Source organism: Aquarana catesbeiana, linkage group LG06 (assembly GCF_042186555.1).
Source record: "Aquarana catesbeiana isolate 2022-GZ linkage group LG06, ASM4218655v1, whole genome shotgun sequence".
Classification (NCBI taxonomy): domain Eukaryota; kingdom Metazoa; phylum Chordata; class Amphibia; order Anura; family Ranidae; genus Aquarana; species Aquarana catesbeiana.
Genome location: NC_133329.1, coordinates 104,596,002 through 104,620,346, shown reverse-complemented (window position 1 = coordinate 104,620,346; position 24,345 = coordinate 104,596,002). Strand labels below are relative to the sequence as shown.

The 24,345-nt window shown below is 42.8% G+C and overlaps 1 protein-coding gene across 1 annotated transcript in view; it reads left to right on the top strand.

Annotated features, from left to right (window-relative positions):
• CORO7 (coronin 7) overlaps positions 1 to 24,345 on the top strand; it is a 317,064-nt gene that overhangs the window by 249,916 nt on the left and 42,803 nt on the right. Inside the window, exons 10-13 of the mRNA XM_073636587.1 lie at positions 16,709 to 16,763; positions 19,001 to 19,058; positions 19,144 to 19,289; positions 21,695 to 21,790. Coding sequence (XP_073492688.1) covers positions 16,709 to 16,763; positions 19,001 to 19,058; positions 19,144 to 19,289; positions 21,695 to 21,790 — 355 coding nt within the window. The remainder of the gene's footprint in view (positions 1 to 16,708; positions 16,764 to 19,000; positions 19,059 to 19,143; positions 19,290 to 21,694; positions 21,791 to 24,345) is intronic.

Below are 24,345 nucleotides of genomic sequence, written 5' to 3'. Positions count from 1 at the left end.
AGCAGGAAGCTGTGGTGTCACCAGCCTGGTTATCTAGTGTTTCAGAGGTGTGGAACCTGAAAGACCTGCTGAAAGCAAATAGAAATATGTTGGCTGGTAAGGCAGCTCATGTATACGTATTTCCACTGCGTTTTTAAGCTTTTAGGTCATAGTTAAAGAAATAAATCAAATGGTATATTAAAACTATTAATTGTGCTGAACGTTGTTGCTTTGCTATACAAATGTGTGGATCTTTTTATGATTTACAAGTTGGCTATGACATATGCCATGATTTGCTGAGCCTTTATGGTTTACAGCATTAGAGTAGACTAAACTGAGCTGTGAATTGAAGAGGATCCGGGCAGAGTGGCACATTTGTAGCTGCAGATTCCTCTACACAGAATAATATCTGTCTGACATCTCTTGGTTTTATATTCCCATAAAGAGATAAAGTGGCATACTTAATACAGTGCTGTATATAATGTTTGGCTGATATGGCTTATGACTTCCTGTAGGCAGGTCTGCACATGGACCTCATTGCAGTATATGAATGTAATCCTTGATTATTAAAAATGTGTAAAGCCTCCCTCATGGGCCTTTGCTTACCTCCTTCTGTCTGCCACCCTGATCTCCTGTGAACTCTGAAAAGTTCCTGTGCAAATACAGGTCATACCCTATTGTCGGTACTTACATCCTATTTAGGGTTGCCACCTGTCCGGGATTCACCCGGACAATCCGAGTTTAGAATCATGTGTCCGGGTTTCGGGTGGACTGAAACCCAGACATATTACTCAGACTGGGCTGTGGCTCCCCAGGTAACCAAGATTGTCGCACACAAGTCTGTTGCCGTCCCCGTCCGGGAGCTGAGGGCGGCTGTTTAGGGGCAGGGCGATGATGTTGGCAAGTGCAATTTGGTCACACCCACCATTCAGTCTGGTATGCCATGCGCACCACATTACTGCTCTTCTTGGGGCACCCAAAAGGTGTGCTAGGCTGCTAAAATGTTCGGGTTTTGGCTTGAAGAAAAGGTGGCAACCCTAATCTTATTAGGTGTGAGACCCTTATGTTCTAGATCTTGGGGTTTTTAGAGTTGTCATTACAACAGTTGGGGAGGGGAATTCTTCCAATGGGACATCCAGTGACAGTTGTCTCTCCTTTTGTTTGTTTTTTTTGTAATCTTTATAAGGATTTTATAATATGAATGCAAATATCACAATAAACCAAGAAAGTATGAAAGTGCACAGACGTATCACAACATATACCAGACATCTTGAAAGAGGTCACTCATTGTACAAAGCATATAAATGCTACTCCAGTTTTCATATGACCCTGTGCAAGAGTTTAGTTATAAAGTAGGAAGCTTAATATGTTGTGCATATCTGTTGTGAATCTCATAGTGACGGAGTGAGTATGAACAGCATGTAAGACACCATTTATTGATAGCATTTAATGAAATTTAAATAAAGAGAAGTAACACTTCACATTCAGGGTGTCTCAAGGATCAATAAGCGGGTTGACTATCTTGTAAAATCCCGAATTTTGGGTTGTCCCCAGGAAAGTTACAGAGGGGAAATCTTCCAATGAGGACACTAGTTCTGGTGACCGGGGGGTCTCCAAGAAATTTCCTTAATTTGCAGGGATTTCCTCTCACTTCCCATTTTGGCTATCGGACAGGAAGTGAAGGGAAATCTCCCCAATGGGACAGAGATGACATAAAAGAAACTGACAGGGGTTGACCCCTCCCTTACTCTATCCAAAATGGAAAAAAAAAAATTGCTTATAATTTTACTTTAATGCTGACAGTGGGTCTTTTTGATGATAAGATAACTGGCATATACAGATCAATGGAACTTTAAGACCGTATTCTGTATAGTGATGACTTTCCATGTTTGCTCTGCCTAAGAAGTGTGATGAAGTATTTTCACCATCTCTGCCACAAACATCTGTAGAAACATTCCCACAGTTTACAGGAAGTGAATATACAACTGTCAGAAGGGGTCAAACTGCTTAAAGAGCAGCATGGAGCTCATTCAGATGATACAATTATTCTCATCTAGATTACTGTCGTCCATGCATGTCAGATCAGCAATCTGAACATCCGTAGCAAAAAGACCGTGAGAAAAGCATCCTAAAATAATTGGGCTTATTTTGTAAAGTAAGGCAAAGAGCAGGGGTGATATGCTAAGTACAGTTACCCATATTCCAGCTTTTCTCTGAACAGTCATCACACAAACCATGGGTGACAGGACCAGGGTCCTTCATCACAAAAACCATGGGTGACGGGGCCAGTGTCCTTCTTCACAAAAACAATGGTTGACTGGGCCAAGGTCCTTCATCTCAAAAACCATGGGTGATAGGGCTAAAGTTCTTTATCACAAACCCATGGGTGATAGGGCCAGGGTTCTTTATCACAAAACCATGGGTGACTGGGCCAAGGTCACAAAAACCATGGGTGACAGGGCCAGTCTCCTTCTTCACTAAAACCTTGGTTGACTGGGCCAGGGACCATCATCACAAAAATCATGGGGGATAGGGCCAAGATCCTTCATCAGAAAAACCATGGGTGACAGGGCCAGAACAGCAATCTGAACATCTGTAGCAAAAAGACTGTGAGAAAAGCATCCTAAAATAATTAAGCTTCTTTTGTAAAGTAAGGAAAATAGCATGGGTGAAATGCTAAGTACAGTTACCCATATTCCAGCTTTACTTTGAACAGTCATCACACAAACCATGGGTGACAGGACCAGGGTACTTCATCACAAAAACCATGAGTGACAGGACCAATGTCCTTCTTCACAAAAACAATGGTTGACTGGGCCAGGGACCATCATCACAAAACCATGGGTGACTGGGCCAAGGTCACAAAAACCATGGGTGACGGGGCCAGTCTCCTTCTTCACAAAAACCTTGCTTGACTGAGCCAGGGACCATCATCCCAAAAATCATGGGGGGACAGGGCCAAGGTCCTTCATCACAAAAACCATGGGTGACTGGGCCATGGTCACAAAAACCATGGGTGACTGGGCCATGGTCACAAAAACCATGGGTGACAGGGCTAGAGTTCTTCATCATAAAACCATGGGTGACAGGGCCAGGGTTTTTTATCACAGAACCATGGGTGACTGGGCCAAGGACACAAAAACCATGGGCGACAGGGCCAGGGTTCTTTATCACAGAACCATGGGTGACTGGGCCAAGGACACAAAAACCATGGGCGACAGGGCCAGGGTTCTTCATCACAAAAACCATGGGTGACTGGGCCAAGGTCACAAAAACCATGGGTGACAGGGCCCATTCTCCTTCTTCACAAAAACCTTGGTTGACTGGGCCAGGGACCATCATCACAAAAATCATGGGGGACAGGGCCAAGATCCTTCATCACAAAAAGCATGTGTTACAGGGCTAGAGTTCTTTATCACAAAACCATGGGTGACAGGGCCAGGGTACTTCATCACAAAACCATGGTTAACTGGACAACGTCCTTTATCACAAAAAAGATGGGGGACAGGGCCATAGTCCCTCATCACAAATGCCATTGGTGACTGAGTCAGGGTCCTTCATCACAAAAACCATTGATGACAGGGCCAGGGACCTTAATCACGAAAACTATGGGTGACAGACCAGGGTTCATTCACACCATATGCACAAGGCAGCTTTTCCCAACACAGTCCAAACGCATAGAGAAGGCAATTTGCCTTATATCCTATTGTTTCAATTGACACCACCGCGCTGCGTTGGTGTGCACAGAAAAAAAGTAGAACAGGATGAATTTTCACAAAGTACAGTGCGTTACGACACACTACTTTGCATTGCAGAAAGTTGAATGATGTGACATTTTGTGACATTTCAATCAAGTTAAGTCAGTATTAAACCCAAAAGCAAACATTTATTATGTTTTGTGTAGACGTGCGATTGGGGGGGGGGGGGCAGCAAAAATGCATTGTTGAGTTGCATTTACTCCATCTGCCTTCAGTCCCTCCCAACCCTATTAAGCAGCAATAGGCAGTGGATAGGAGTATTTACATGCAGCGGTCGCGATGCTTCGCGCCTGTGGCACAGTTTACTCAACATGTAGTGATTAACGAGTGGTAAGCCCCACCGAACTCTACACATTCAAGCAAATGGGGTGCTGCAAGCTCCCTGAAACCATGTGCAATGTACACGTTTGTGTCGTGTTTGTTGGCAAAAATGGGTTTAAAACAGGTGATGAGGAGGCATCTCATTGTTTTCCCACCACCTGTCTGAATGCCAGTTGGGCTTCAGAGGAAAGGGAGATTTAGATGCACATCTAAATTTCCCTTAAATTGCAGCCTACCAATTCTTAGATGTGGTGTCTGCATTCATTTTCTTTTTTAGGCTTTCTTTCTTTTATTTTCATCTGGTGATCCAACCAGAAAGTCTGTTTTTCAAAAGAACAAGCTCTCCAACAGAATGTATGAGTTACAGAGATGAGACAAATCATTTACCACTGACAGGGGTGCTTACAATGATCAGCTTTTATTTATGTTAAACCTTTATCCCAAAAAGGAACAAAACTGCTCGCTGTAACTGCTTATAAAGTGTGAACTGGAGTTTGGTTTTAATTTGCTAGTGTATCTAAATCTGCTAATACATCTAACACTCTCCTACCCCCAGACTGAAAATTCAGCTGTCCAAATGTTCCCCTCTGTGCTCCCTTATCCGGGGATGGGGGGCATGCTAATACAGGAGGTGTGTTACTGGCCAGATCACCAGGGGAAAACAAAGGGGGGAAAAAGCCAAGTGCATGTCAAGCATCCCTGTGTACAAGTCCTGGCTGTTCTACAGTGAGGGGAAAAAGTATTTGATCCCCTGCTGATTTTGTACGTTTGCTCACTGACAAAGTAATGATCAGTCTATAATTTTAATGATGGGTTTATTTTAACAGTGAGAGACAGAATAACAACAAAAATATCCAGAAAAACGCATTTAAAAAAGTTAGAAATTAATTTGCATTTTAATGAGTGAACGAAGTAATTGACCCCTTCGCAAAACATGACTTGGTGCTTGGTAGCAAAACCCTTGTTGGCAATCACAGAGGTCAGACGTTTCTTGTAGTTGGCCTCCAGGTTTGGACACATCTCAGGAGGGATTTTGTCCCACTTCTCTTTGCAGATCCTCTCCACGTCATTAAGGTTTCGAGGCTGACGTTTAGCAGCTCGAACCTTCAGCTTCCTCCACATATTTTCTATGGGATTAAGGTCTGGAGACTGGCTAGGCTACACCAGGACCTCAATGTGCATTTTCTTGAGCCACTCCTTTGTTGCCTTGGCCGTGTGTTTTGGGTCATTATCATGCTAGAATACCCATCCACAACCCATTTGCAATGCCCTGGCTGAGGGAAGGAGGTTCTCACCCAAGATTTGACAGTACATGGCCCCGTCCATCGTCTCTTTGATGCGGTGAAGTTGTCCTGTCCCCTTAAAAGGAAAACACCCCCAAAGCATAATGTTTCCACCTCCATGTTTGATGGTGGGGATGGTGTTCTTGGGGTCATAGGCAGCATTCCTCCTCCTCCAAACACGACAAGTTGAGTTGTTGCCAAAGAGCTTGATTTTGGTCTCATCTGACCACAACACTTTTACCTAGTTCTCTGAATCATTCAGATGTTCATTAGCAAACTTCAGACGAGCCTTTACATGTGCTTTGTTGAGCAGGGCGACCTTGCAGGCACTGCAGGATTTCAGTCCTTCACGGCGTAGTGTGTTACCAATTGTTTTCTTGGTGTCTATGGGCTTAGCTGCCTTGAGGTTATTGACAAGATTCTCCCGTGTAGTTCTGGGCTGATTCCTCACTGTTCTCATGATCATTTAAACTCCACGAGGTGAGATGTTGCATGGAGCCCAAGATTGAGGGAGATTGACAATTATTTTGTGTTTCTTCCATTTGCGAATAATCGCATCAACTGTTGTCACCCTCTCACCAAGCTGCTTGGCGATTTGTCTTGTAGCCCATTCCAGCCTTGTGTAGGTCTACAATCCTGCCCCTGACATCCTTGGAGAGCTCTTTGGTCCTGGTCATGGTGGAGAGATTGGAATCTGATTGCTTCTGTGGAGAGGTGTCTTCTATACAGATAACAAGCTGAGATTAGGAGCACACCCTTTAAGAGAGTGCTCCTAATCTCAGCCCGTTACCTGTATAGAAGACACCTGGGAGCCAGAAATCTTGCTTATGAATAGGGGATCAAATACTTAATTTACTCATTAAAATGCAAATCAATTTATAACTTTTTTGAAATGCGTTTTTCTGGATTTTTTTGTTTTTGTTTCCCACTGTTAAAATAAATCATTTCTTTGTCAGTGGACAAACCTACAAAATCAGCAGGGGATCGAATACTTTTTTTCCTCACTGTAGCTATTGAACACAATCGAAACAAAGCAGCTTTTTTATATATGGAGAGAAAATGTGTTATATAATATACCTCATAGCTGTCCCTGATTGGGAGGGACTATCCTCCTTATTTGTCCCTCTACCTGGTCTGATGTATAGACCTGAATAAATAAAAATACACTATAAGGGTGTATATTTTAAAAATATGAAGTGCATTCTGCAAAACTGCATGTACATTCATTCTGTGCAAATATGGGAAAACATGAATGTTACTAAGCTATTTTATCTCTAGGTTGAATATTTATTTATACAAATACAGTGAATTGGGAAAATACTGCATTATGGCCACTAGATGGAGCTGGCAATCATATTAAATAAATCATGGTAAATAATTATGATGTTCAGCACCGCCTAGTGGCCATAATGCAGTATTTTTTAATTTCACGCCACTTTTTATAAATAGAATTGGATCTAATGAGAAAGAGGTTTTTCACATCAGCGGTGTTGGCCGATGTTGCCCAGTACAGCTCCAACACAAAAAAATGTAACTATGTCCTATGGCTTCAGTTCACACCAACACGCTGCATTGGTGTGATCTTAAAAAAGGGAGGGAATGTTGCGTTTGTGCACAGCATATTCTGATGCACTGTAACGCATTGCAACACGCTGCATCTTATGAGGATAACATTAGAAAGTTTGGGGAAACTCACACTCTGCACACAGACATAATATCCCAAATGCATCAAAAAATGCCAATTTATTTACGCTGTACGTGTGTGTGTGTGTGTGTATAAGCTCTGGAGGAGGTCTGCTTGTCATGCAGGCAGCCATATTTACTTGTTATCTATGCTGATTCTGCTGCAGGCTTTTTCAGTACTAAACAATGGTTGTGCTTAAGGCTTCCATCACATTTGTGCATTGTGGGAAGGTGCGCAAAATCATGCACTAAAACACACAGCCCTTTTGCTGATGCATGGTGGTGGCATTAACTCCTAATGGCGCCCCACTCATCTAATTAACATGCCTTACAAAGTACCATGTGTTTTGGTGCGCCAGAATTTTTCAAAAGGGTCATGCACTTTTTTAGTGAGTTTTTCACGCACAGGACAGCTCATAGAAATGAATGAGATGCCCTAAAAAGGACAATCAGAAACCCACAAAACCGCATAAATGCTCTGCCACAGTTGCATAGGTGTGAATAGAGCCATGCTGCTCTTTCTCACAGTACAAGTATATGGGGTTGATTTACTAAAACTGGAGAGTGCAAAATCAGTTGCAGCTGAACCTGTTGCCTTATGTGGTGTACACACGACCGGACTTTTCGACTGAACTGGTCCGACGGAACGAATCGGTCGGACAATACAATCGTGTGTGGGCTTCATCGGACCTTTTCTGTCGAAAAATCTGTCGGACTTTAGAAATAGAACATGTTTCAAATCTTTCCGACGGACTGGAGTCCGATCGAAAAATCCGTTCGTCTGTATGCTAGTCCGATGGACAAAAAAGAACGCAAGCTATTGGCTACTGGCTATGAACTTCCTTATTCTAGTCCCTTCATACGTCATCACGTTCAAAACTATCGGACTTTGGTGTGATCGTGTGTAGTCAAATTTGTTTCATTGGAACTCCGTCGAAAAGTCCTTTGGGGTTCAGTCCGACGAAAAGTCCGGTTGTGTGTACACGGCATTATAGCAGGTTAAACAGCAAAGTGCTTGTGCTGTCTAATCTGTCCCTTTCTATGCTGTAAAAAACCTGGTTGATCCTGCCTGTTCCTGTGTCCCCTTATGTAAACTGTCTACGGTAATCATGGCTGCTGATCCATGATACCGTGATCAGTTTACGTGCCCCTGCCTGCCTGTCTGTCAGCTCCTGTGTGTGCGGTTGTGAGCGATCTCTTCCTCGCCCTTCACCTGTCCTCTTGCCACTATTAGTAGCAGGCAGTAAAGTCAAAGAAAGATTACTGAAAATCCCTCTGTTCTATCAAGCCATCTTACACACATGTACATGTTTGTATAAAATTATGCCTCTAAATGCCTCTAAATACCTTCTTTCAAATCTTTTCTGGTTGGTCACATGACCTCTGGGAGAGGCTGAGCGGACAGCACAGCGGTCATGTGACCTCCCAGCTGACCCCCGAGGGGTACCAGTAATCTTTCTTTAACTTTACAACCACTTTATGCTTTGACAAAAAAAAAAAAAAACTGAAAGCTGATTGGTTTCTATGCAGAGTTGCGCCAGATTTTGCACTCTCCAATTTTAGTAAATCAACCCCCACGAGTCGACCTACTAAATCCAAAACAATGCACTCCCTATGTGGCTGATATCTCATTTCAACAGTTGGTAACGCGATGGGCAGAGTTTGCGTAATTCCTTTTCTGCGTTTTGTAGATAATGTTCTGTACACATCTCTATCTTTAATGTAATAACAAAAATATGGAAGTGCAAGTATAAGTAAGGGTGAAAAACGTATAAAAATTACTTTATGGTAAACAACGCAACGTGCGCTCAATGGAAATACATCATACTTTCCCTTTAATGCATGTGAGGGGTGCCGTAGGTAAAGCAAGTTGGCAAATCACCCTGAGCGTAGGATGTAAAGCATAAAGAATATATTCAAGTGGATTAGGGGAGTTGGCAGGTATTTTTCATGTTTTATTATTGTATAGGGAGGAACACCTAGAATCTCTGCCTCCAGCACTGTATTAAATATGTTACACATATATTGGTTTTACTGCACTATTTTTTTAAATTTTTATTGTATATATTTTTTTAATGCTGAAGTTTTCAGTATGAAATTGACTGTCTGCTTTTAAACCATTACTTCATTGGCAACAAAGTAAAATTAAATGAGGTCCTCAAAAAAAAAAAAACTTTCCCTTTTAGGGCCCAGTCACACTTCAGCGCTGTGTTGCGGTGCATTAAACAAACTTGTTGAAAAAAAACAAACCTGTTGTGTTGCGCAGTTTTGTGAAGTGCATTAACCCCTTCCTGCCTAGCCCCGGCATCCCTTTAACAGTCTTTATGCGCTGGGTGGGAAGGACTAGCCTATCACATGATTAGCTGTCACAGTGGTCACATGATCAAGAGCCAATTCTGCTGGATCCTTTCTGGATCATTAGTACAGACCAAAAGTTGTCACTGTGCCGGGAGCGATCAGTGTGTGCGATCCTAGCACAGAAAGCGCTACTGCCCATAGAAGCATATGTGCGGCATGTGGGCATTAAAGCTCCAACGCCTTTACCACTGTACATATATGTTATGTGTGTGGCAAGAGGTCAAGGCCCCGTTCACAGCAACGCATAGTGGTAACGAGCTAAGCGATCCCAAATTGCAAGATGTGAACGGGGGCCTAAGGGAGCACGTTCATTTTTAATAAACTACCAATGCAAACACATCATAACCAAAAATTATTATTTTACGGATTATATGGCGCCAACATTTTGCGCAGCGCTTTACATTTTAAGAGAGATAGTACAGTTGCAATACAAAATAGGAGAGTTAGGAGGGCTCTGCTCCTGAGAGCTTACAATCTAATAGGGAGGGGCAAAGGGAACAAAAGGTATTAAAAGTGAGGGATTAGCTTATGTGAGAATTAAAAGATTCAGCTGTTACATGGGGTGAGGATCGGCTTCCCCAAATAAATGAGTTTTCAGGAATCGCCTAATAGTGGACAGAGTAGGAGATAGCAAGACAGATTATGGTACAGAATTCCAGAGGATGGGAGAGGCTCTGGAGAAGTCCTGGAGACGCACATGAAATGGACATTCACCATTTTTGGTATGGGCATTGTGGAGATGCCTTGCCCACCACTGTATTAGTGCATCAGGGTGTTATTCACAATGAAAGGCACCACAATGCACTGTGGTACAAACATTGTGTTAACAATCCAAATGGGCCCTTTTTGAAACACTCAGCCCGATTTGTGGCATATGTTATATGTATGTACATCCTAGTTAAAGTGTTCAGACATCAATCTTGAAAGCCCTCTAGTCATAAAAAAACTGACAGACTAATTCTGACCTTACACTGTAAGATTTCTCTCATTCAGCCCCAAATTTTAGATCGAAGAATGTCGGGTGGGAGGGTGCCGACAGGCCCACCCATGGCCCAATTTTCAGCTGGCTTAACAGACTGAACAGACTGAAAATCGCTCCATGTATGGCTTACCTTTAGGCTCCAACAAAATGGCTGCCTCTACAGTGTTTAAGCAAGGTGTATGCCTCAGAACCCATATCTTTATACAATTTTAGGTATTTGTGGGAGCCAGACAAACATGAAAGAGATAAAAGAAGTTTGTTTTTGCTTCTTTAGTAGATTTTTCTTCTCACAGTTTGTTTTCTAATCTCTCACGTGGTTTCTTTTACGTTGTTCTCGAGGACATCTACGTTCTTGTTCTTTATCCTTGTCTCTCTCACGCTCCACACGCTACGAGAGATATTTCCAGAGATAAATCTCTCCCTGAATGTTTGACAGGAGAGAAAGCTTGATGTGTGAGAGAGTTCCAAGAAAGACCAAAAGGGTCACTTGAAAAATGGCCGCCTCACTGTGCAAAGCTCCTCTGTCTAAAACATGAGGCCAGCCGGCTTCCAGCCTTCGCATGTGTACATTTGCGTTTGTATTTACCCAGCAGTTTAAACATAAATATATCTTTACATCCCCTAGGCCTCAAAACTCAGCCAATTAAGTCTCTATGGAAACCTGAACCAAAGGCCATTATTCTTCACCGTGGCCGACTTTTATTTGTGTAATTTACTTGGTATTTGTTTATGGTTCAGTTCAAACAGCGCGTCTATGCGAAATCCATGCGTAATTTTAAAAGGATAAATGAGGGAAAGTCCAGTTTAGAGGTTTTTTTTTTTTTTTTTGTTTAACGTATTTTTAATAAACTCCTGCTTTTTTATTTTTTTTTCATTGCCATCCTCTCTGAGGGAAGAAGGGTTTCGAGTGTTAAGGGATTTCCTGATGGGGAGGATTTGTTTTAATCATTTCAGTTAGTTACGAGCGTACGTAACGTGGGTGAGTGCTATCGCAGGCTTCCCACGGGCCTGTTGTTCTGGGGGAAGATTTCCCAGCCCTGGGGGGGAATAGGGAAGCCGAAGAAGGAGGAGGTGATTGTAGAAGAGGTAGACGATGAGGAGCTGGGAGACTGGACCAGTGTGAGAGAGGTCTGTGTGGGGTGACGTAAGAACGCAGAGAGAGGGGCCCAGCAGGAAGCAGTCTGGGATGGGGTTAGCTGCTTCACTTTTGAAGGGATCAAAACACAGGATCCCCTTCTGAGTGTCTGTGAAACCCTCGCAGACTTCTCTGTCCCTACATCCCCTCTACAGCAGATGACCAGCTCTGCTGTTGTACGGCCTCAGTTCAAACCCGTCTTCATACTGCATGTGCTTTGTCTGCAGGCAGCATCCTGTAATAAAGCTGGTATAAATATTTAAAAAAATAAATTTGGTGTAATAAACAGTTAAATAGGTTAAATCTTTACAGCAATGTGGGATTTTAAAGTGAATTATACACCAGGGTGGATTTGATTTAAGGCCCCTTTCACACTGGGGCGGGGGCGGCATCAGCGGTAAAACGCTGCTATTGTTAGCAGCGCTTTACCGTCAGTATTTGGCTGCTAGCGGGGCGGTTTTACCCCCGCTAGCGGCGAGAAAGAGTTAAAAACCACCGCAAAGCGCCTCTGCAAAGGCGCTTTGCCGGCGGTATTGCCGCTCTGTCCCATTGATTTCAATGGGCAGGAGCGGTATACACACCGCTCCAAAGATGCTGCTAGCAGGACTTTTTTTTCCCGATCTGCCAGCGCACCGCACCAGTGTGAAAGCCCTCGGGGCTTTCACATTGGAGACAAAGCAGCGTGAAAGGGGCCTAAATCAGAATTTTTAAAGAGCAACTGTCATCTCTGTCCCACCGACAGTCCCATTCCCTTTAATGGGACGGCTGGTGATGCAGCAGGGACACAACAAGGTCAGGGACGTGGTGGCGGCAGGTGAGTGGATGTCCGCTAACGGGCGCTGCCATGATGGATCTGAAATGACAGGTGCGCTTTAACCGCCTCAGCCCCAGAAGATTTTACCCCCTTCCTGACCAGAGCACTTTTCGCGATTCGGCACTGCGTCGTTTTAACTGACAATTGCGCGGTTCTGCGATGTTGCACCCAAACAAAATTGACGTCCTTTTCACCACAAATAGAGCTTTCTATTGGTTTTATTTGATCACCTCTGCGATTTGTATTTTTTGCGCTATAAACAAAAAAAGAGCGACAATTTTGAAAAAAACGCAATATTTTTTACTTTTTCCTATAATAAATATCCCCCAAAAATATATTAAAAAAACAACCTATTTTTTTCCTCAGTTTAGGCCGATATGTATTTTTCTACATATTTTTGGTTAAAAAAAATCACAATAAGCGTATATTGATTGGTTTGGGCAAAAGTTATAGCGTCTACAAAATAGGGGATAGTTTTATGGCATTTTTATTATTAATTTTTTTTTTAATAGTAATGGCGGCGATCTGCATTTTTTATTCTGACACATTTTTGGGACCATTGTCATTTATACAGTGATCAGTGCTATAAAAATGCATTGATAACTGTGTAAATGACACTGGCAGGGAAAGGGTTAAGTGTGTCCTAGGGAGTGATTCTAAAGGGGGGGGGGGGGATGGGCTACAACTCGCATGACAGCGATCACTGCTCCCGATGACAGGGAGCAGTGATCTCTGTCATGTCACAAGGCAGAATGGGGAAATGCTTTGTTTACATAGGCACTTCCCCATTCTGCGACTCTGTGACATGATCGCCGGGAGACCGACGGACATTGAGTCTGCCGGTCCCGCGGGCACGGTCACACTGTACGCGACGCGTGCCCGCTAACCCCGCCAATTAAAGGGGACGTACAGGTACGCCCATTTTCCCACCATTGTGCCGATGTATATCGGCGTGCAGCAGTCGGCAAGTGGTTAAATGTAAGGACTCATTCTTGCTGGTAGTTAAAATCTTTAATATTTGCAAACAAAATGAAGGTTTCCTATATAGAATAATAAGCTGTCAGGTTAGTAAAACAGCGATATCAGATCCGATTCAATCATACAGTTTGTAGTGTACATACTGTAGATTTGCAAAACAATGAGATAAGAGAATATTCCTGAACTTTGTTTCATCTCATGGTTACTGTGAAATTGTGCAAATGCATTAATGCAGTGCATGTTATCTCAGCTTGCAGAGCTTGGATTCATTGAATAAGTTTACCACAAATGTAAATATAGCAGAATATATAGCCTCATGCTACATAACTAAGCTCCATTTCATACTGAATAAACTAAATTATTAATGTATCTTAGATAGAAAACTATGTTTAGATAGATTTTTACTCAAAAGCATTTTATTAAAATAAATTAGATTTAAAATCTGTTTTTAAATAGAAAAAAATCTGATTTTTTTAAAAAATAATTGATTTTTTTCCACCCTTATATACACTCACTGCCAACTTTATCAGGTATACTTGTTCAATTGCTTGGAAACACAAATTGGGTGAATGATCAGCCAGTTTTCCTTGATGTTTTACAGTAAGTCGGAACCAAGGATAGAAATAATGTACGAATTCTCGTACGACAAAGGATTTTTTTTTTATTTGTTGTTTCTGATCATGCACAGTCTTTCGTATCTCATATTTCTCGTACAGAAACGGTACACATTAAACAAAAATCGTTCGTTTTGTTCATGTGCAAAAATTTTTTTAGAGTTTGTCCCTTCGGAAGTTTTCGTTTGCAAAGTCGGAATCGGATGTCAAAAGTTGTGTACACAGTATACAAAAAAATCAAACGATTGTGCCTCGTACGGAACTTTTCTTAAGATTTTCTCATATTCTCATTTACCGTCGGTATGCGGCCGCTAGCGGGGCGGTTTTACCCCCCGCTAGCGGCCGAGAAAGGGTTAAATACCACCGCAAAGCGCCTCTGCAGAGGCGCTTTGCCGGCAGTATAGCCGCGCCGTCCCATTGATTTCAATGGGCTGGAGCGGTAAAGGAGCGGTATACACACCGCTCCTTCACCGCTCCGAAGATGCTGCTGGCAGGACTTTTTTTACCGTCCTGCCAGCGCATCGCTCCAGTGTGATAGCCCTCGGGGCTTTTTCACTGGAATGAAAGTAGCGGCACTTTCGGGTCGGTTTGCAGGCGCTATTATTAGCGCAATTGCGCCTGCAAACCGCCCCAGTGTGAAAGGGCTCTAAGGGTAAATGCATAATATACATTTTTTAGAAGAGGAAGATAGAGGATGATGACATTGTTTTGGTGGTACTGCTTTGTCACATGATCAGTATGAAATGACTGTGATCAGTAGCTCAAAATGAATGTGACACCACTTCCATTGTATTCAGTGCTGCTAACTGTCAGAACTTGCTTTGGTGTCAGCCCTGTTGACCATCAGAACGTTGTAGAGGGAGGTAGGTTGTATGGTTTTCCACTATTGGGACATCTTCATATTCCTATTATTCTGAACCAAAATTTTAAAACAGGGATTTTGTATTCATATAGACCAAACCTGGGCAGATTGCTGTCCCAGAACCACATTAGGCCCTTTAGCTGTCCCTATCCAATCCTCAATGCCTCTCTGAAGCCTGTCAGCTTCCTCACTAAGGTTTACATACCCTACGAACCTTCCCAGGTCCAAAATAATATAAAGAATTAGAGGGACTTCACCCTCCCACTGTAATATTTTTTTCCGCCCTACCTACCTGGTGCTGTGTTCTGCACAGTAAAGATACCTACCCAGGAGATCCAGCGTTGTCCTGCTGAGATCCTCTCTCTGCAGCCGGTGTTCTGTCAAATAAGCCAACTCGTCAAAATCCCCAATTACATCACTTCTGGTGACTCTCCACCAGCAGAAATTGCAGATTTCGGAGATTTTGCCTGTTCTCACAGAATACCAGCAGCATATACACTATGGTACACGACGAGCTGTTTTGACCGAATACCGGCCAAGGAGTAAATAATTTGTTGCTGCCTTGGTGGCAGCCATGTTGTTGGTTACTTGCGGGCGGACTAACAATGTCCACTCATTATATTGTATACCGTAGTGTATATGCTGCTGGTGTTCTGTGAAAACAGCCAAGTCATCGAAAATCTGCAAATACTGCTGCTGGGGAGTTACCAGAAGTGACGTAATAGGAGATTTTGATGCGTTGGCTCTTTTGACAGAACACAGGCACTCTGGTTCCTTCTCCTGGGATGTCATCGGTAGGCTCTTCTGGATTCAGGCACACCTTCCGATGACGTCCCGCTAGGCCTGCCCCCCAATGCTTTGGTGAATGAAATGAGAACAATGCTCCCAGTGCCTTCTGGGATATGCATGTCACTTATCCCAAGAGGAACTGGTGGCACTGGTGGCACTGACTTGGCAAATAACAGAGGATGGGCGTGCTGGACAAAACTTTTTCTTAAAAAAAATTAAATAAATAAAAGAAAAAAGAAAAGAAAAGACTACGTATCTGAAGAGTGACGATTCACTTTAAATTGATTGTAATGTCTTAGTTATTTATAAACAAAAAAAAAAACATGTTATACTTACCTGCTCTGTTGGTTTTGCACAGAGCAGCCTAGATCCTCCTCTTCTCAGGTCCCTCTTCAGTGCTCCTGGCCCCTCCCTCCTGGTAAGTGCCCCCACAAGCAACTTGCTATGGGGCACCCAAGCCAAGTCACCGCTCCCTGTGTCCATTCAGACACAAAGCTTTGGCCTGGCCCCGCCCCTCTTTCTCCTGATTGGCTGAATGATTTTGATTAACAGCAGCGGGAGCCAATCCTGCCACGCTGTTCTCTCAGCCAAAGAGGAGGGCAGTCCCGGGCAGCATAGACACTCCTACAACATCGCTGGATAAAGACAGGCTCAGGTGAGTATTGGGGGAGCTGATGGGGGCTGCTGCACACTGGAGATTTTTTTATCTTACTGCATAGAATGCATTAGGATAAAAAAAACCTTCTGACTTTACAATCACTTTAAGTTTGGCCCACCACAACTGTCCCAATTTCTCGTGTAGCCCCTTGGAAAAATGAATTGCCCATCGCTGACATAGACTGTCATTCTTTTTCTAGTTTACCTTATAAAATCATAGGGCTATTTTTTCCTGTCTATACCAGCTGGAACATAATACAGTGTTAGCTTTATGACCATTAATAACGCTTTACTTTGCTGGTCACCAATGAATATAATTTGAGATGCATCTTTACTGCCCTCTAGTGTTATCTTCTGCAATTAGTGCAGTGTATACAGTATACGGCTGGAAAACAACCATATGGGTTATGTCTTCCTATCTAAAGTGCACACTTTGCAGTTTTGTTATATGTTTGGTAGGATGTAAAGTAACTGGGTTGTCTTCTCTTTCTACAGGCTTCTTATCCCACTCTATGATGTAGATACAGGACTAATCATCCTTGCTGCTCAGGTAAATTAACTTGCATTGTGGGCCTCTCACTTTGCCCCGGGGCAATTGTTAGAGCCCTTTCACACTGGGGCAGTTTGCAGGCGTTATTGCGCTAAAAATACCACCTGCAAACCGATCCAAAACAGCCGCTACTGTTTGTTCAGTGTGAAAGCCCGAGGGCTTTCACACTGAAGCAGTGCGCTGGCAGGAGAAGAAAAAAACTCCTGCAAGCCACATCTTTGGAGCGGTGAAGGAGCGGTGTATTCAACGCTCCTAAACCGCTGCTGCCCATTGAAATCAATGGGCAGCGCGGCAATACCGCGGCTATAGCCGCGCTATGCGAGCGGTTTTAACCCTTTTTTGGCCGCCAGCGAGGGTTAAAACTGCACCGCTAGTGGCCGAATACCGCCGCAAAAACTATGGTAAAGCAGCGCTAAAAATAGCGCTGTTTTACCGCCGACACCCCCACCGCCTCAGTGTGAAAGCAGCCTTACAGATGTGTCCACCTTGGGGACAATTGGGTTGATTGCAGGTGTCCGTTTTAGTTAACTCTCTCCTGACCACTGGCATTATATGAATTGCTGCTTGCATTATTCCATATGTCAATTTGTCAAGCACAAATTCACTTTACAGTGGCTTGAAAAAGTATTCATACCCCTTGAAATTTTCCACATTTTGTCATGTTACAACCAAAAACGTAAATGTTTTTTATTGGGATTTTATGTGATAGACCAACACAAAGTGGCACATAATTGTGAAGTGGAAGGAAAATGATAAATGGTTTCAAAATTGTTTACAAACAAATATGTGAAGAATGTGGTGTGCATTTGTATTCAGCCCCCTGAGTCAATACTTTGTAGAAGCGCCTTTCTCTGCAATTACAGCTGCAAGTCTTTTTGGGGATGTCTCTACCAGCTTTGCACATCTAGAGAGTGATATTTTTGCCCATTCTTTGCAAAATAGCAAAAGCTCTGTCAGATTGGATGGAGAGCGTCTGTGAACAGCAATTTTCAAGTCTTGCAACAGATTCTTAATTGGATTTAGGTTTGGACTTTGACTGGGTCATTCTAACACATAAATATGCTTTGATCTAAACCATTCCATTGTAGCTCTGGCTGTTTGTTTAGGGTTGTTGTCCTGCTGGAAGGTGAACCTCCATCCCAGTCTCAAGTCTTTTGCACACTCTAAGATTGCCCTGTATTTGGCTCCATCCATCTTCCCATCAACTCTGTTTCCCTGTCCCTGCTGAAGAGAAGCATCCCCACAACATGATGCTGCCACCACCATGTTTCACAGTGGGGATGGTGTGCGTGTTAGTTTTCCGCCACACATAGCATTTTGCTTTTAGGCCAAAACGTTCAATTTTGGTCTCATCTGACCAGAGCACCTTCTTCCACATGTTTGCTGTGTCCCCCACATGGCTTCTCGCAAACTGCAAACTAGATTTCTTATGGCTTTCATTCAACAATGGCTTTCTTCTTGCCACTCTTCCATAAAGGCCAGATTTGTGGAGCGCACAACTAATAGTTGTCCTGATGACAGATTCTCCCACCTGAGTTGTGGATCTCTGCGGCTCCTCCAGAGTTACCATGGACCTCTTGGCTGCTTCTCTGATTAATGCTCGCCTTGCCCGGCCTGTCAGTTTAGGTGGATGGCCATGTCTTGGTAGGTTTGCATTTGTGCCATACTCTTGGTTGATGGATTGAACAGTGCTCCGTGAGATATTCAAAGCTTGGGATATTTTGTTTAGAACCTAACCCTGCTTTAAACTGTCTGGTGTGTTTCTTGGCCTTCATGAAGCTGTTTGTTCGCTAAGGTTCTCTAACAAACCTCTGAGGGCTTCACAGAACAGCTGTATTTATATTGAGATTAAATTACACACAGATGGACTCTATTTACTAATTAGGTGACTTCTGAAGGCAATTGGTTCCACTAGATTTTAGTTAGGGGTATCAGAGTAAAGGGGGCTGAATACAAATGCACGCCACACTTTTCAGATATTTATTTGTAAAAAAAAAATGAAAATCATTTATCATTTTCTTTCCACTTCACAATTATGTGTGTTGGTCTATTACATAAAATCCCAATAAAATAAATGTATGTTTTTGGTTGTATAATGACAAAATGTGGAAAACTTCAAGGGGTATGAATACTTTTTCAAGGCACTGTAGATTTTGGTGGATCAGGACATGGTTTTTGTTATTGCCCATGGCTCTGATGGCTTGTGTGTGTTTTTGATCTCTCCTTTTCCTCTGTAGGGTGAAAGCACAATGTACTGCATGGAGGTCAACACTGAATCGCCATCTCTAGCGCAGCGTAAGTTTTCGATTTTGTTTATCTCTTGGAGTTACAAGCACGTATGTGTCAGTTATGTGACCGGGCAATTCTCTGTGTCTTCTAGTCTCCCAGTGCGTCACAGAACAGCAGACCCGTGGATTGGCACTGGTCCCCAAGCTCTGCCTTGATGTGATGAGCTGTGAGCTTCTTCGCCTGCTGCAGCTGACCGACAGGTTCATCATTCCTATCAGTTTTAGTGTTCCACGCAAGGTATCGCTGGCTGTCACACTTTTTCTATGCACAAGCAATGTGCTGCATTTGTATTGTATGCATTGTCTGACCTGTATTTAACTCTTATAGCTTTCACCCCACACATCACATTCCATACCACCATCTTCCTCCATCACACTGCCATGCTGTGCATGTACTCTGGACCCATGCCATTATCTCAAGCTCTTCACTCACTTTTTTTTAAATACAGAGGTGTCAACATCACTAAGGAAATGTTGGATGGCAGGGCTCATGATATGTGATGTTGGAGAACATGACTACTATATAATCAGCTACCACTAGCTGATGGGTTCCTGGTGAATACTGTGCAAAGACATCCAGCACAGCTAAGGCCCCTTTCACACTGCCATTTTACCGCGATTTTGAGGCTGCGATTTTGAGGCGATTTCGGCGAATGCCTAAACTTGAGGTCTATGGACTTCAATTCGCATGAAAGTCGGACCAAAGTAGTACAAGAACTACTTTGAAGTTGGCACGACTTGAAGTCGCACATATATGAATGGTTATCATTGGGGAGCGACTTGTCATGCAACTTTGCAGTCCCAAGTCGCAGAACAAGTCGCACAAGTGTGAAAGGGGCCTAAAGGAGTGGTATGTTATATGTAGATGGATGATACACATGGTAATGCTTAGAGCTGAGCTCTAGGCAAGCAGCTAAGATAAAATACACAATTGGAAGGATTCATAATTCTGACTAGCCAATGCTGAGATTTACACAGCTCAACCGGGTTGGTGATCTGAATTTCTTTTGCAGCTATGGTGGCCATAGATGGATCAAAATTTGGCCAGTTCAGCAGGGACCTGCCGAATTTCAGTACATGTGTAGTCACTGCAAGTGAACAGAAATCAGTCGGCCAATCAGCTTCTGTTCAACTGCTCTGTCGGATAAAAGCCGCTCGAGCTGCACTGCAGGCAATAGGATGCAGCACTGATCAGTGTATTCTGACAGCTGAGGAGGCTTCCACTGTCAGGTCACAATAGCACAGCAGGGCAGATTCCTCCAGCATGAAATGTGGGGGAATCAGTTCAGTTTTTTTTTCATTCAGCCCCCTGGCTGAATGAAAAAAACTGAACCATGTATGGCCAGCTTTAAATTGCACCTACGCTTTGCCCATTCGTTTCAAAGCCATGGGTTCACTAACACTCCCCCCCCCCCTTTCTCCCCATCTATCACTGTTACAGTCTGCTTATTGGAGCATACACAGGGATAATACTCTTTCCTCACTGCCACACGATAGTGATCAGAACTGGTGACTTTCCAGTGGATTAGAAGTTCATTTTTAAGTGTCAGCCACCAAAGCTAATATTTCAATATTTGTTAGATGCTGGGGAGTTTAACTACCTGACCATTTCATATATTATTTTGGGGTTCTGTTGGTGAGATTTCTGCATGTGAGTTTCTCAGTTGATCCTTACGAGAGGATCACACTCCTCCTGCTGCATTTTTGTTCACTTTATATTATGTAGAATGAACCAAGCAGAGCGGATACACACAAAGGTGGGTCCTCGGGTTAAATCCTGGCCACAGCACTATCTGCATTGAATTTGCATGTTGTTCCTGTGCTTGCATGGGTTTCCTCCAGCTACTATAGTTTCTTCACACTCTCCAAAGATATACTGGTAGGGTAATTGTGTGTCTAACTTGTCCTTAATATGTGTTCATATAGGATAGGGTCCTTAGATTGTAAGCTCTTTGAGGGCAAGGACTGATGTGAATTAATAATAAGTAGAGCAGCTGCATATATACCTTATACCTGTAGCTGCTTTTGGAGAGATAGACCCAGACTACGAATTCCACAGTCCATGTACTCATAGCACTGTCTTTAACACAACTTTTATCAATGCTTTGAATTTTATTCTGAAGAAATATGAAAATATTCCCTTGGGAATTAGACTATGCACTATTGCACCAGGCAACTTATGTGTCTGGCCTTTAATGGTCACCTGACACACTATATTTCTGTCTCCCATCTCATAGCTCCCAACTGTCCCTGATTTCGAGGGACTCTCCCTGATTTGGAGCAATGTCCCTCATTCCTCCTCATTTGTCCCTCATTTTGGTCTGATCTATATAGCTGTATATAAAATGCACTTTTTATCTATCAAAAAGTGTTTTACAGTGCTAAACCTTTCATCTGATTTCTAAATTACTGCATTTGTAAATTCCAAAAGCCAATATAAAGGAATTGTAGTGGTAAAAAAAAGCACTTGTGGGTTTAACCAATCTTGTTTTTTTGTACAATTCTCCTTTAAGGGGGCGTGGCAAGGGGTGTGTCCTATGCCTGCATACTTTTGCCGATAGGAGTCTCTCATTCCCATCTCAAAAAGTTGGGAGGTATGCATCCTGTCCTCTGACACTCTACTGTTTCCTCTGTGCCCTGCAGGCAGTACAGGAACTCCCACTTGACCTTTTTCCTGACACAACCGGATGCACAGCGGCGCACACTGCCCAGAGCTGGTGGTCAGGAGTCAATAAGCAGGTAAGTGGCACTGCATACTAGATCAATAGTTGTGGACACATCAGTAGAGAATATCTATAGCTTACAAAGTGGAGGAAGGGTAAGGTGACTTTATGATTGCAGCCAGTAAAATGTTAATATGTTCTCTGCCCATTCAGAATACAGCTTTTCCAGACAATAAATGCAATTTGCGCTGCAGTTCTTATAAATCAGCCTCTTTGTTCATGAGTGCTCACCATTGCACACTGTCAGATGATAGTTACTGAACAGTACATAAAAGTGGATCTAGCTAATGTGTGTTTGTGTGTGTGTATATATATATAGTAGAAATGGTGGTATGGATGGTTGACAATGTCAGAAAAATGGCACCAAGATCCCTGAAGATATATGTAAACAGGGGAGGTTTTTTGGTGGGATTTTAGGGGTGCCAGGCCAAAAAAATATATAATAACTTTACAATAGATAATACGAATGAAGAGGGGTGGTGGCGCTTCCTAGTTTGGGTAAAGGTGCCAGGTGTGAGAAAAAGGAAAATTAATTTTTATATTAATGCTCAGTGAGCTATGAATACGTGACTAATAAACAGGCTGTTATTCACTTAGCGAAATGATCCTGCCAGAAACATGACTCATCTTTAATCAGTGAGTGTTTCCTACTGGTAAATATACCTTAATGTGCACGTCTCTAAGTGTATGCTAGATTACTAGCTCCAAGTTACCCGTCCTATGTATTAATACTGGCATAAACCTTCAATTATAAATCATAAAAGAATATATATGCAGTGAAAATATGTGCAATAAAGAATATATATAAACAAATATTTTTATGAGTGCATAAAGACTTAGTGATAGTCCATAATTATATGTAGAACCCCCCTCGGGGTTAACATCCCAAATTAGTGAGTGCGAATATTCCAACAGGTCTTGCTGCGTGTAGCTAATAGTTCATCAAGTAAATTGAATTTCCATTCATAATAGTTGACATAAACACGGTGACTGTGAGTGTTCAAAAAATTCGGTGACTGTAAGTGTTCAAAAAATTCCACTTGTGACTTCGTGCTCCCCCTCAAGTGTCCCCACTCACCAGATCCCCTCACCCCCACGGGGGCAATGCGCTTATCTTTAGGCCCACCACGGTTGCTCCACCGATCTCATCCAAAGGTCTGGGGTAATTCACCTTCCTGTAGATGTTATCTCTATGGTTGGCTCCTCATAGAGGAAAAAAGCTATAGGCTCCCATAATGTAGTAAAAACGCTGGGTTTTATTTAAGACACAACAACTTGGTCCAAACGATAACAGCTTTTTAAAAATAAGTATAAAAATATATATTTTAAAAATCCTGGATAGCCTAAATGTAGCTCACAAGCTGCACACAGTGCCACTAGTATTAATGGGCAACTGGTACAGAGTGTGTCGGCTAACACAGCAAAGGATGCTGAATGAGTGATTGTGGAATCAGCAGCAGCACGCTGCGTTCCACCTGCATTCCAGCTGCCTCTACCAGGAAGTGACGTAGCGTGCGTGGCGCCGTCGTACGCGTTTCGTCATTGACGTCCTCAGCGACGGTGCCAAGCACGCCACGCACTACGTCATAAATAGGAGGGCCGCCATGTCCATCCCGTCCCACACCTAAGAGTCGGCCAATCATAATACAGGAAGGGGCGGTGCATTCAGAACGATGTCTGTGCAGTGTCAGCAGTGGGGTATAATTAAAACGGACGGCAAAATTGGATGTATTCTAACTAATTTACATGGATACCATGGCAGACCCTCCGCAACCATTATAAACACATTGTTAAACCACATAGTTCATGCAGAAACTAAAAATAATATCAAAATAATATAAAAATGTATAGAGGTCTTGAAAAATATATTGCATGTTCAATACCCTTCTTCCTGAGTTTTCTATAGGTGTTCTCCCTAGAAAACTCAAGAAGAACCCGAAACGCATTATGAGAAGAAACTGAAAATGTATGTTAAAAAAGGAAAAGATCTAGGTATCCTAAACAATAAAGAGGCTGAATACTTGGTATCCAACTCTACGAAGACCCCAGTCATCTATTATACACCAAAAATCCATAAAAGACTTATTAAGCCACCAGGTAGACCCATCATCAGTGGCATCAACTCAGTCTTCTCCAGGCTAGGTGAATATCTAGACAAGTTTCTCAAACCTCTTGTCTGTAAAGGGAAATCCTACCTAAGGGATAGCGCCCAACTCTTGGAAGAATTACAATCAATAAATGGAGCCCAAGATTGTCTACTAGCCACCATAGATGTCAATTCCTTATATACAAGTATTGTGCAGCAGGATGGCCTACTGGGTGTAGAAAAAGCCTTACATGAGCTTACGTCGATGAAACAAGAACAAATTAACTTCATCCTTGAAGGTTTACAGTTGGCCATGACCTGCAACTATTTTTGGTACAATCATGATTATTATGTTCAAACTAAAGGAGTTGCTATGGGCGCACGGTATGCCCCGAGTGTAGCCAACCTACTTATGACAATGTGGGAGGAAGAGTACATCTATGCCAAACGAATTCCCATACTAAAAATGTACCGTAGGTACATAG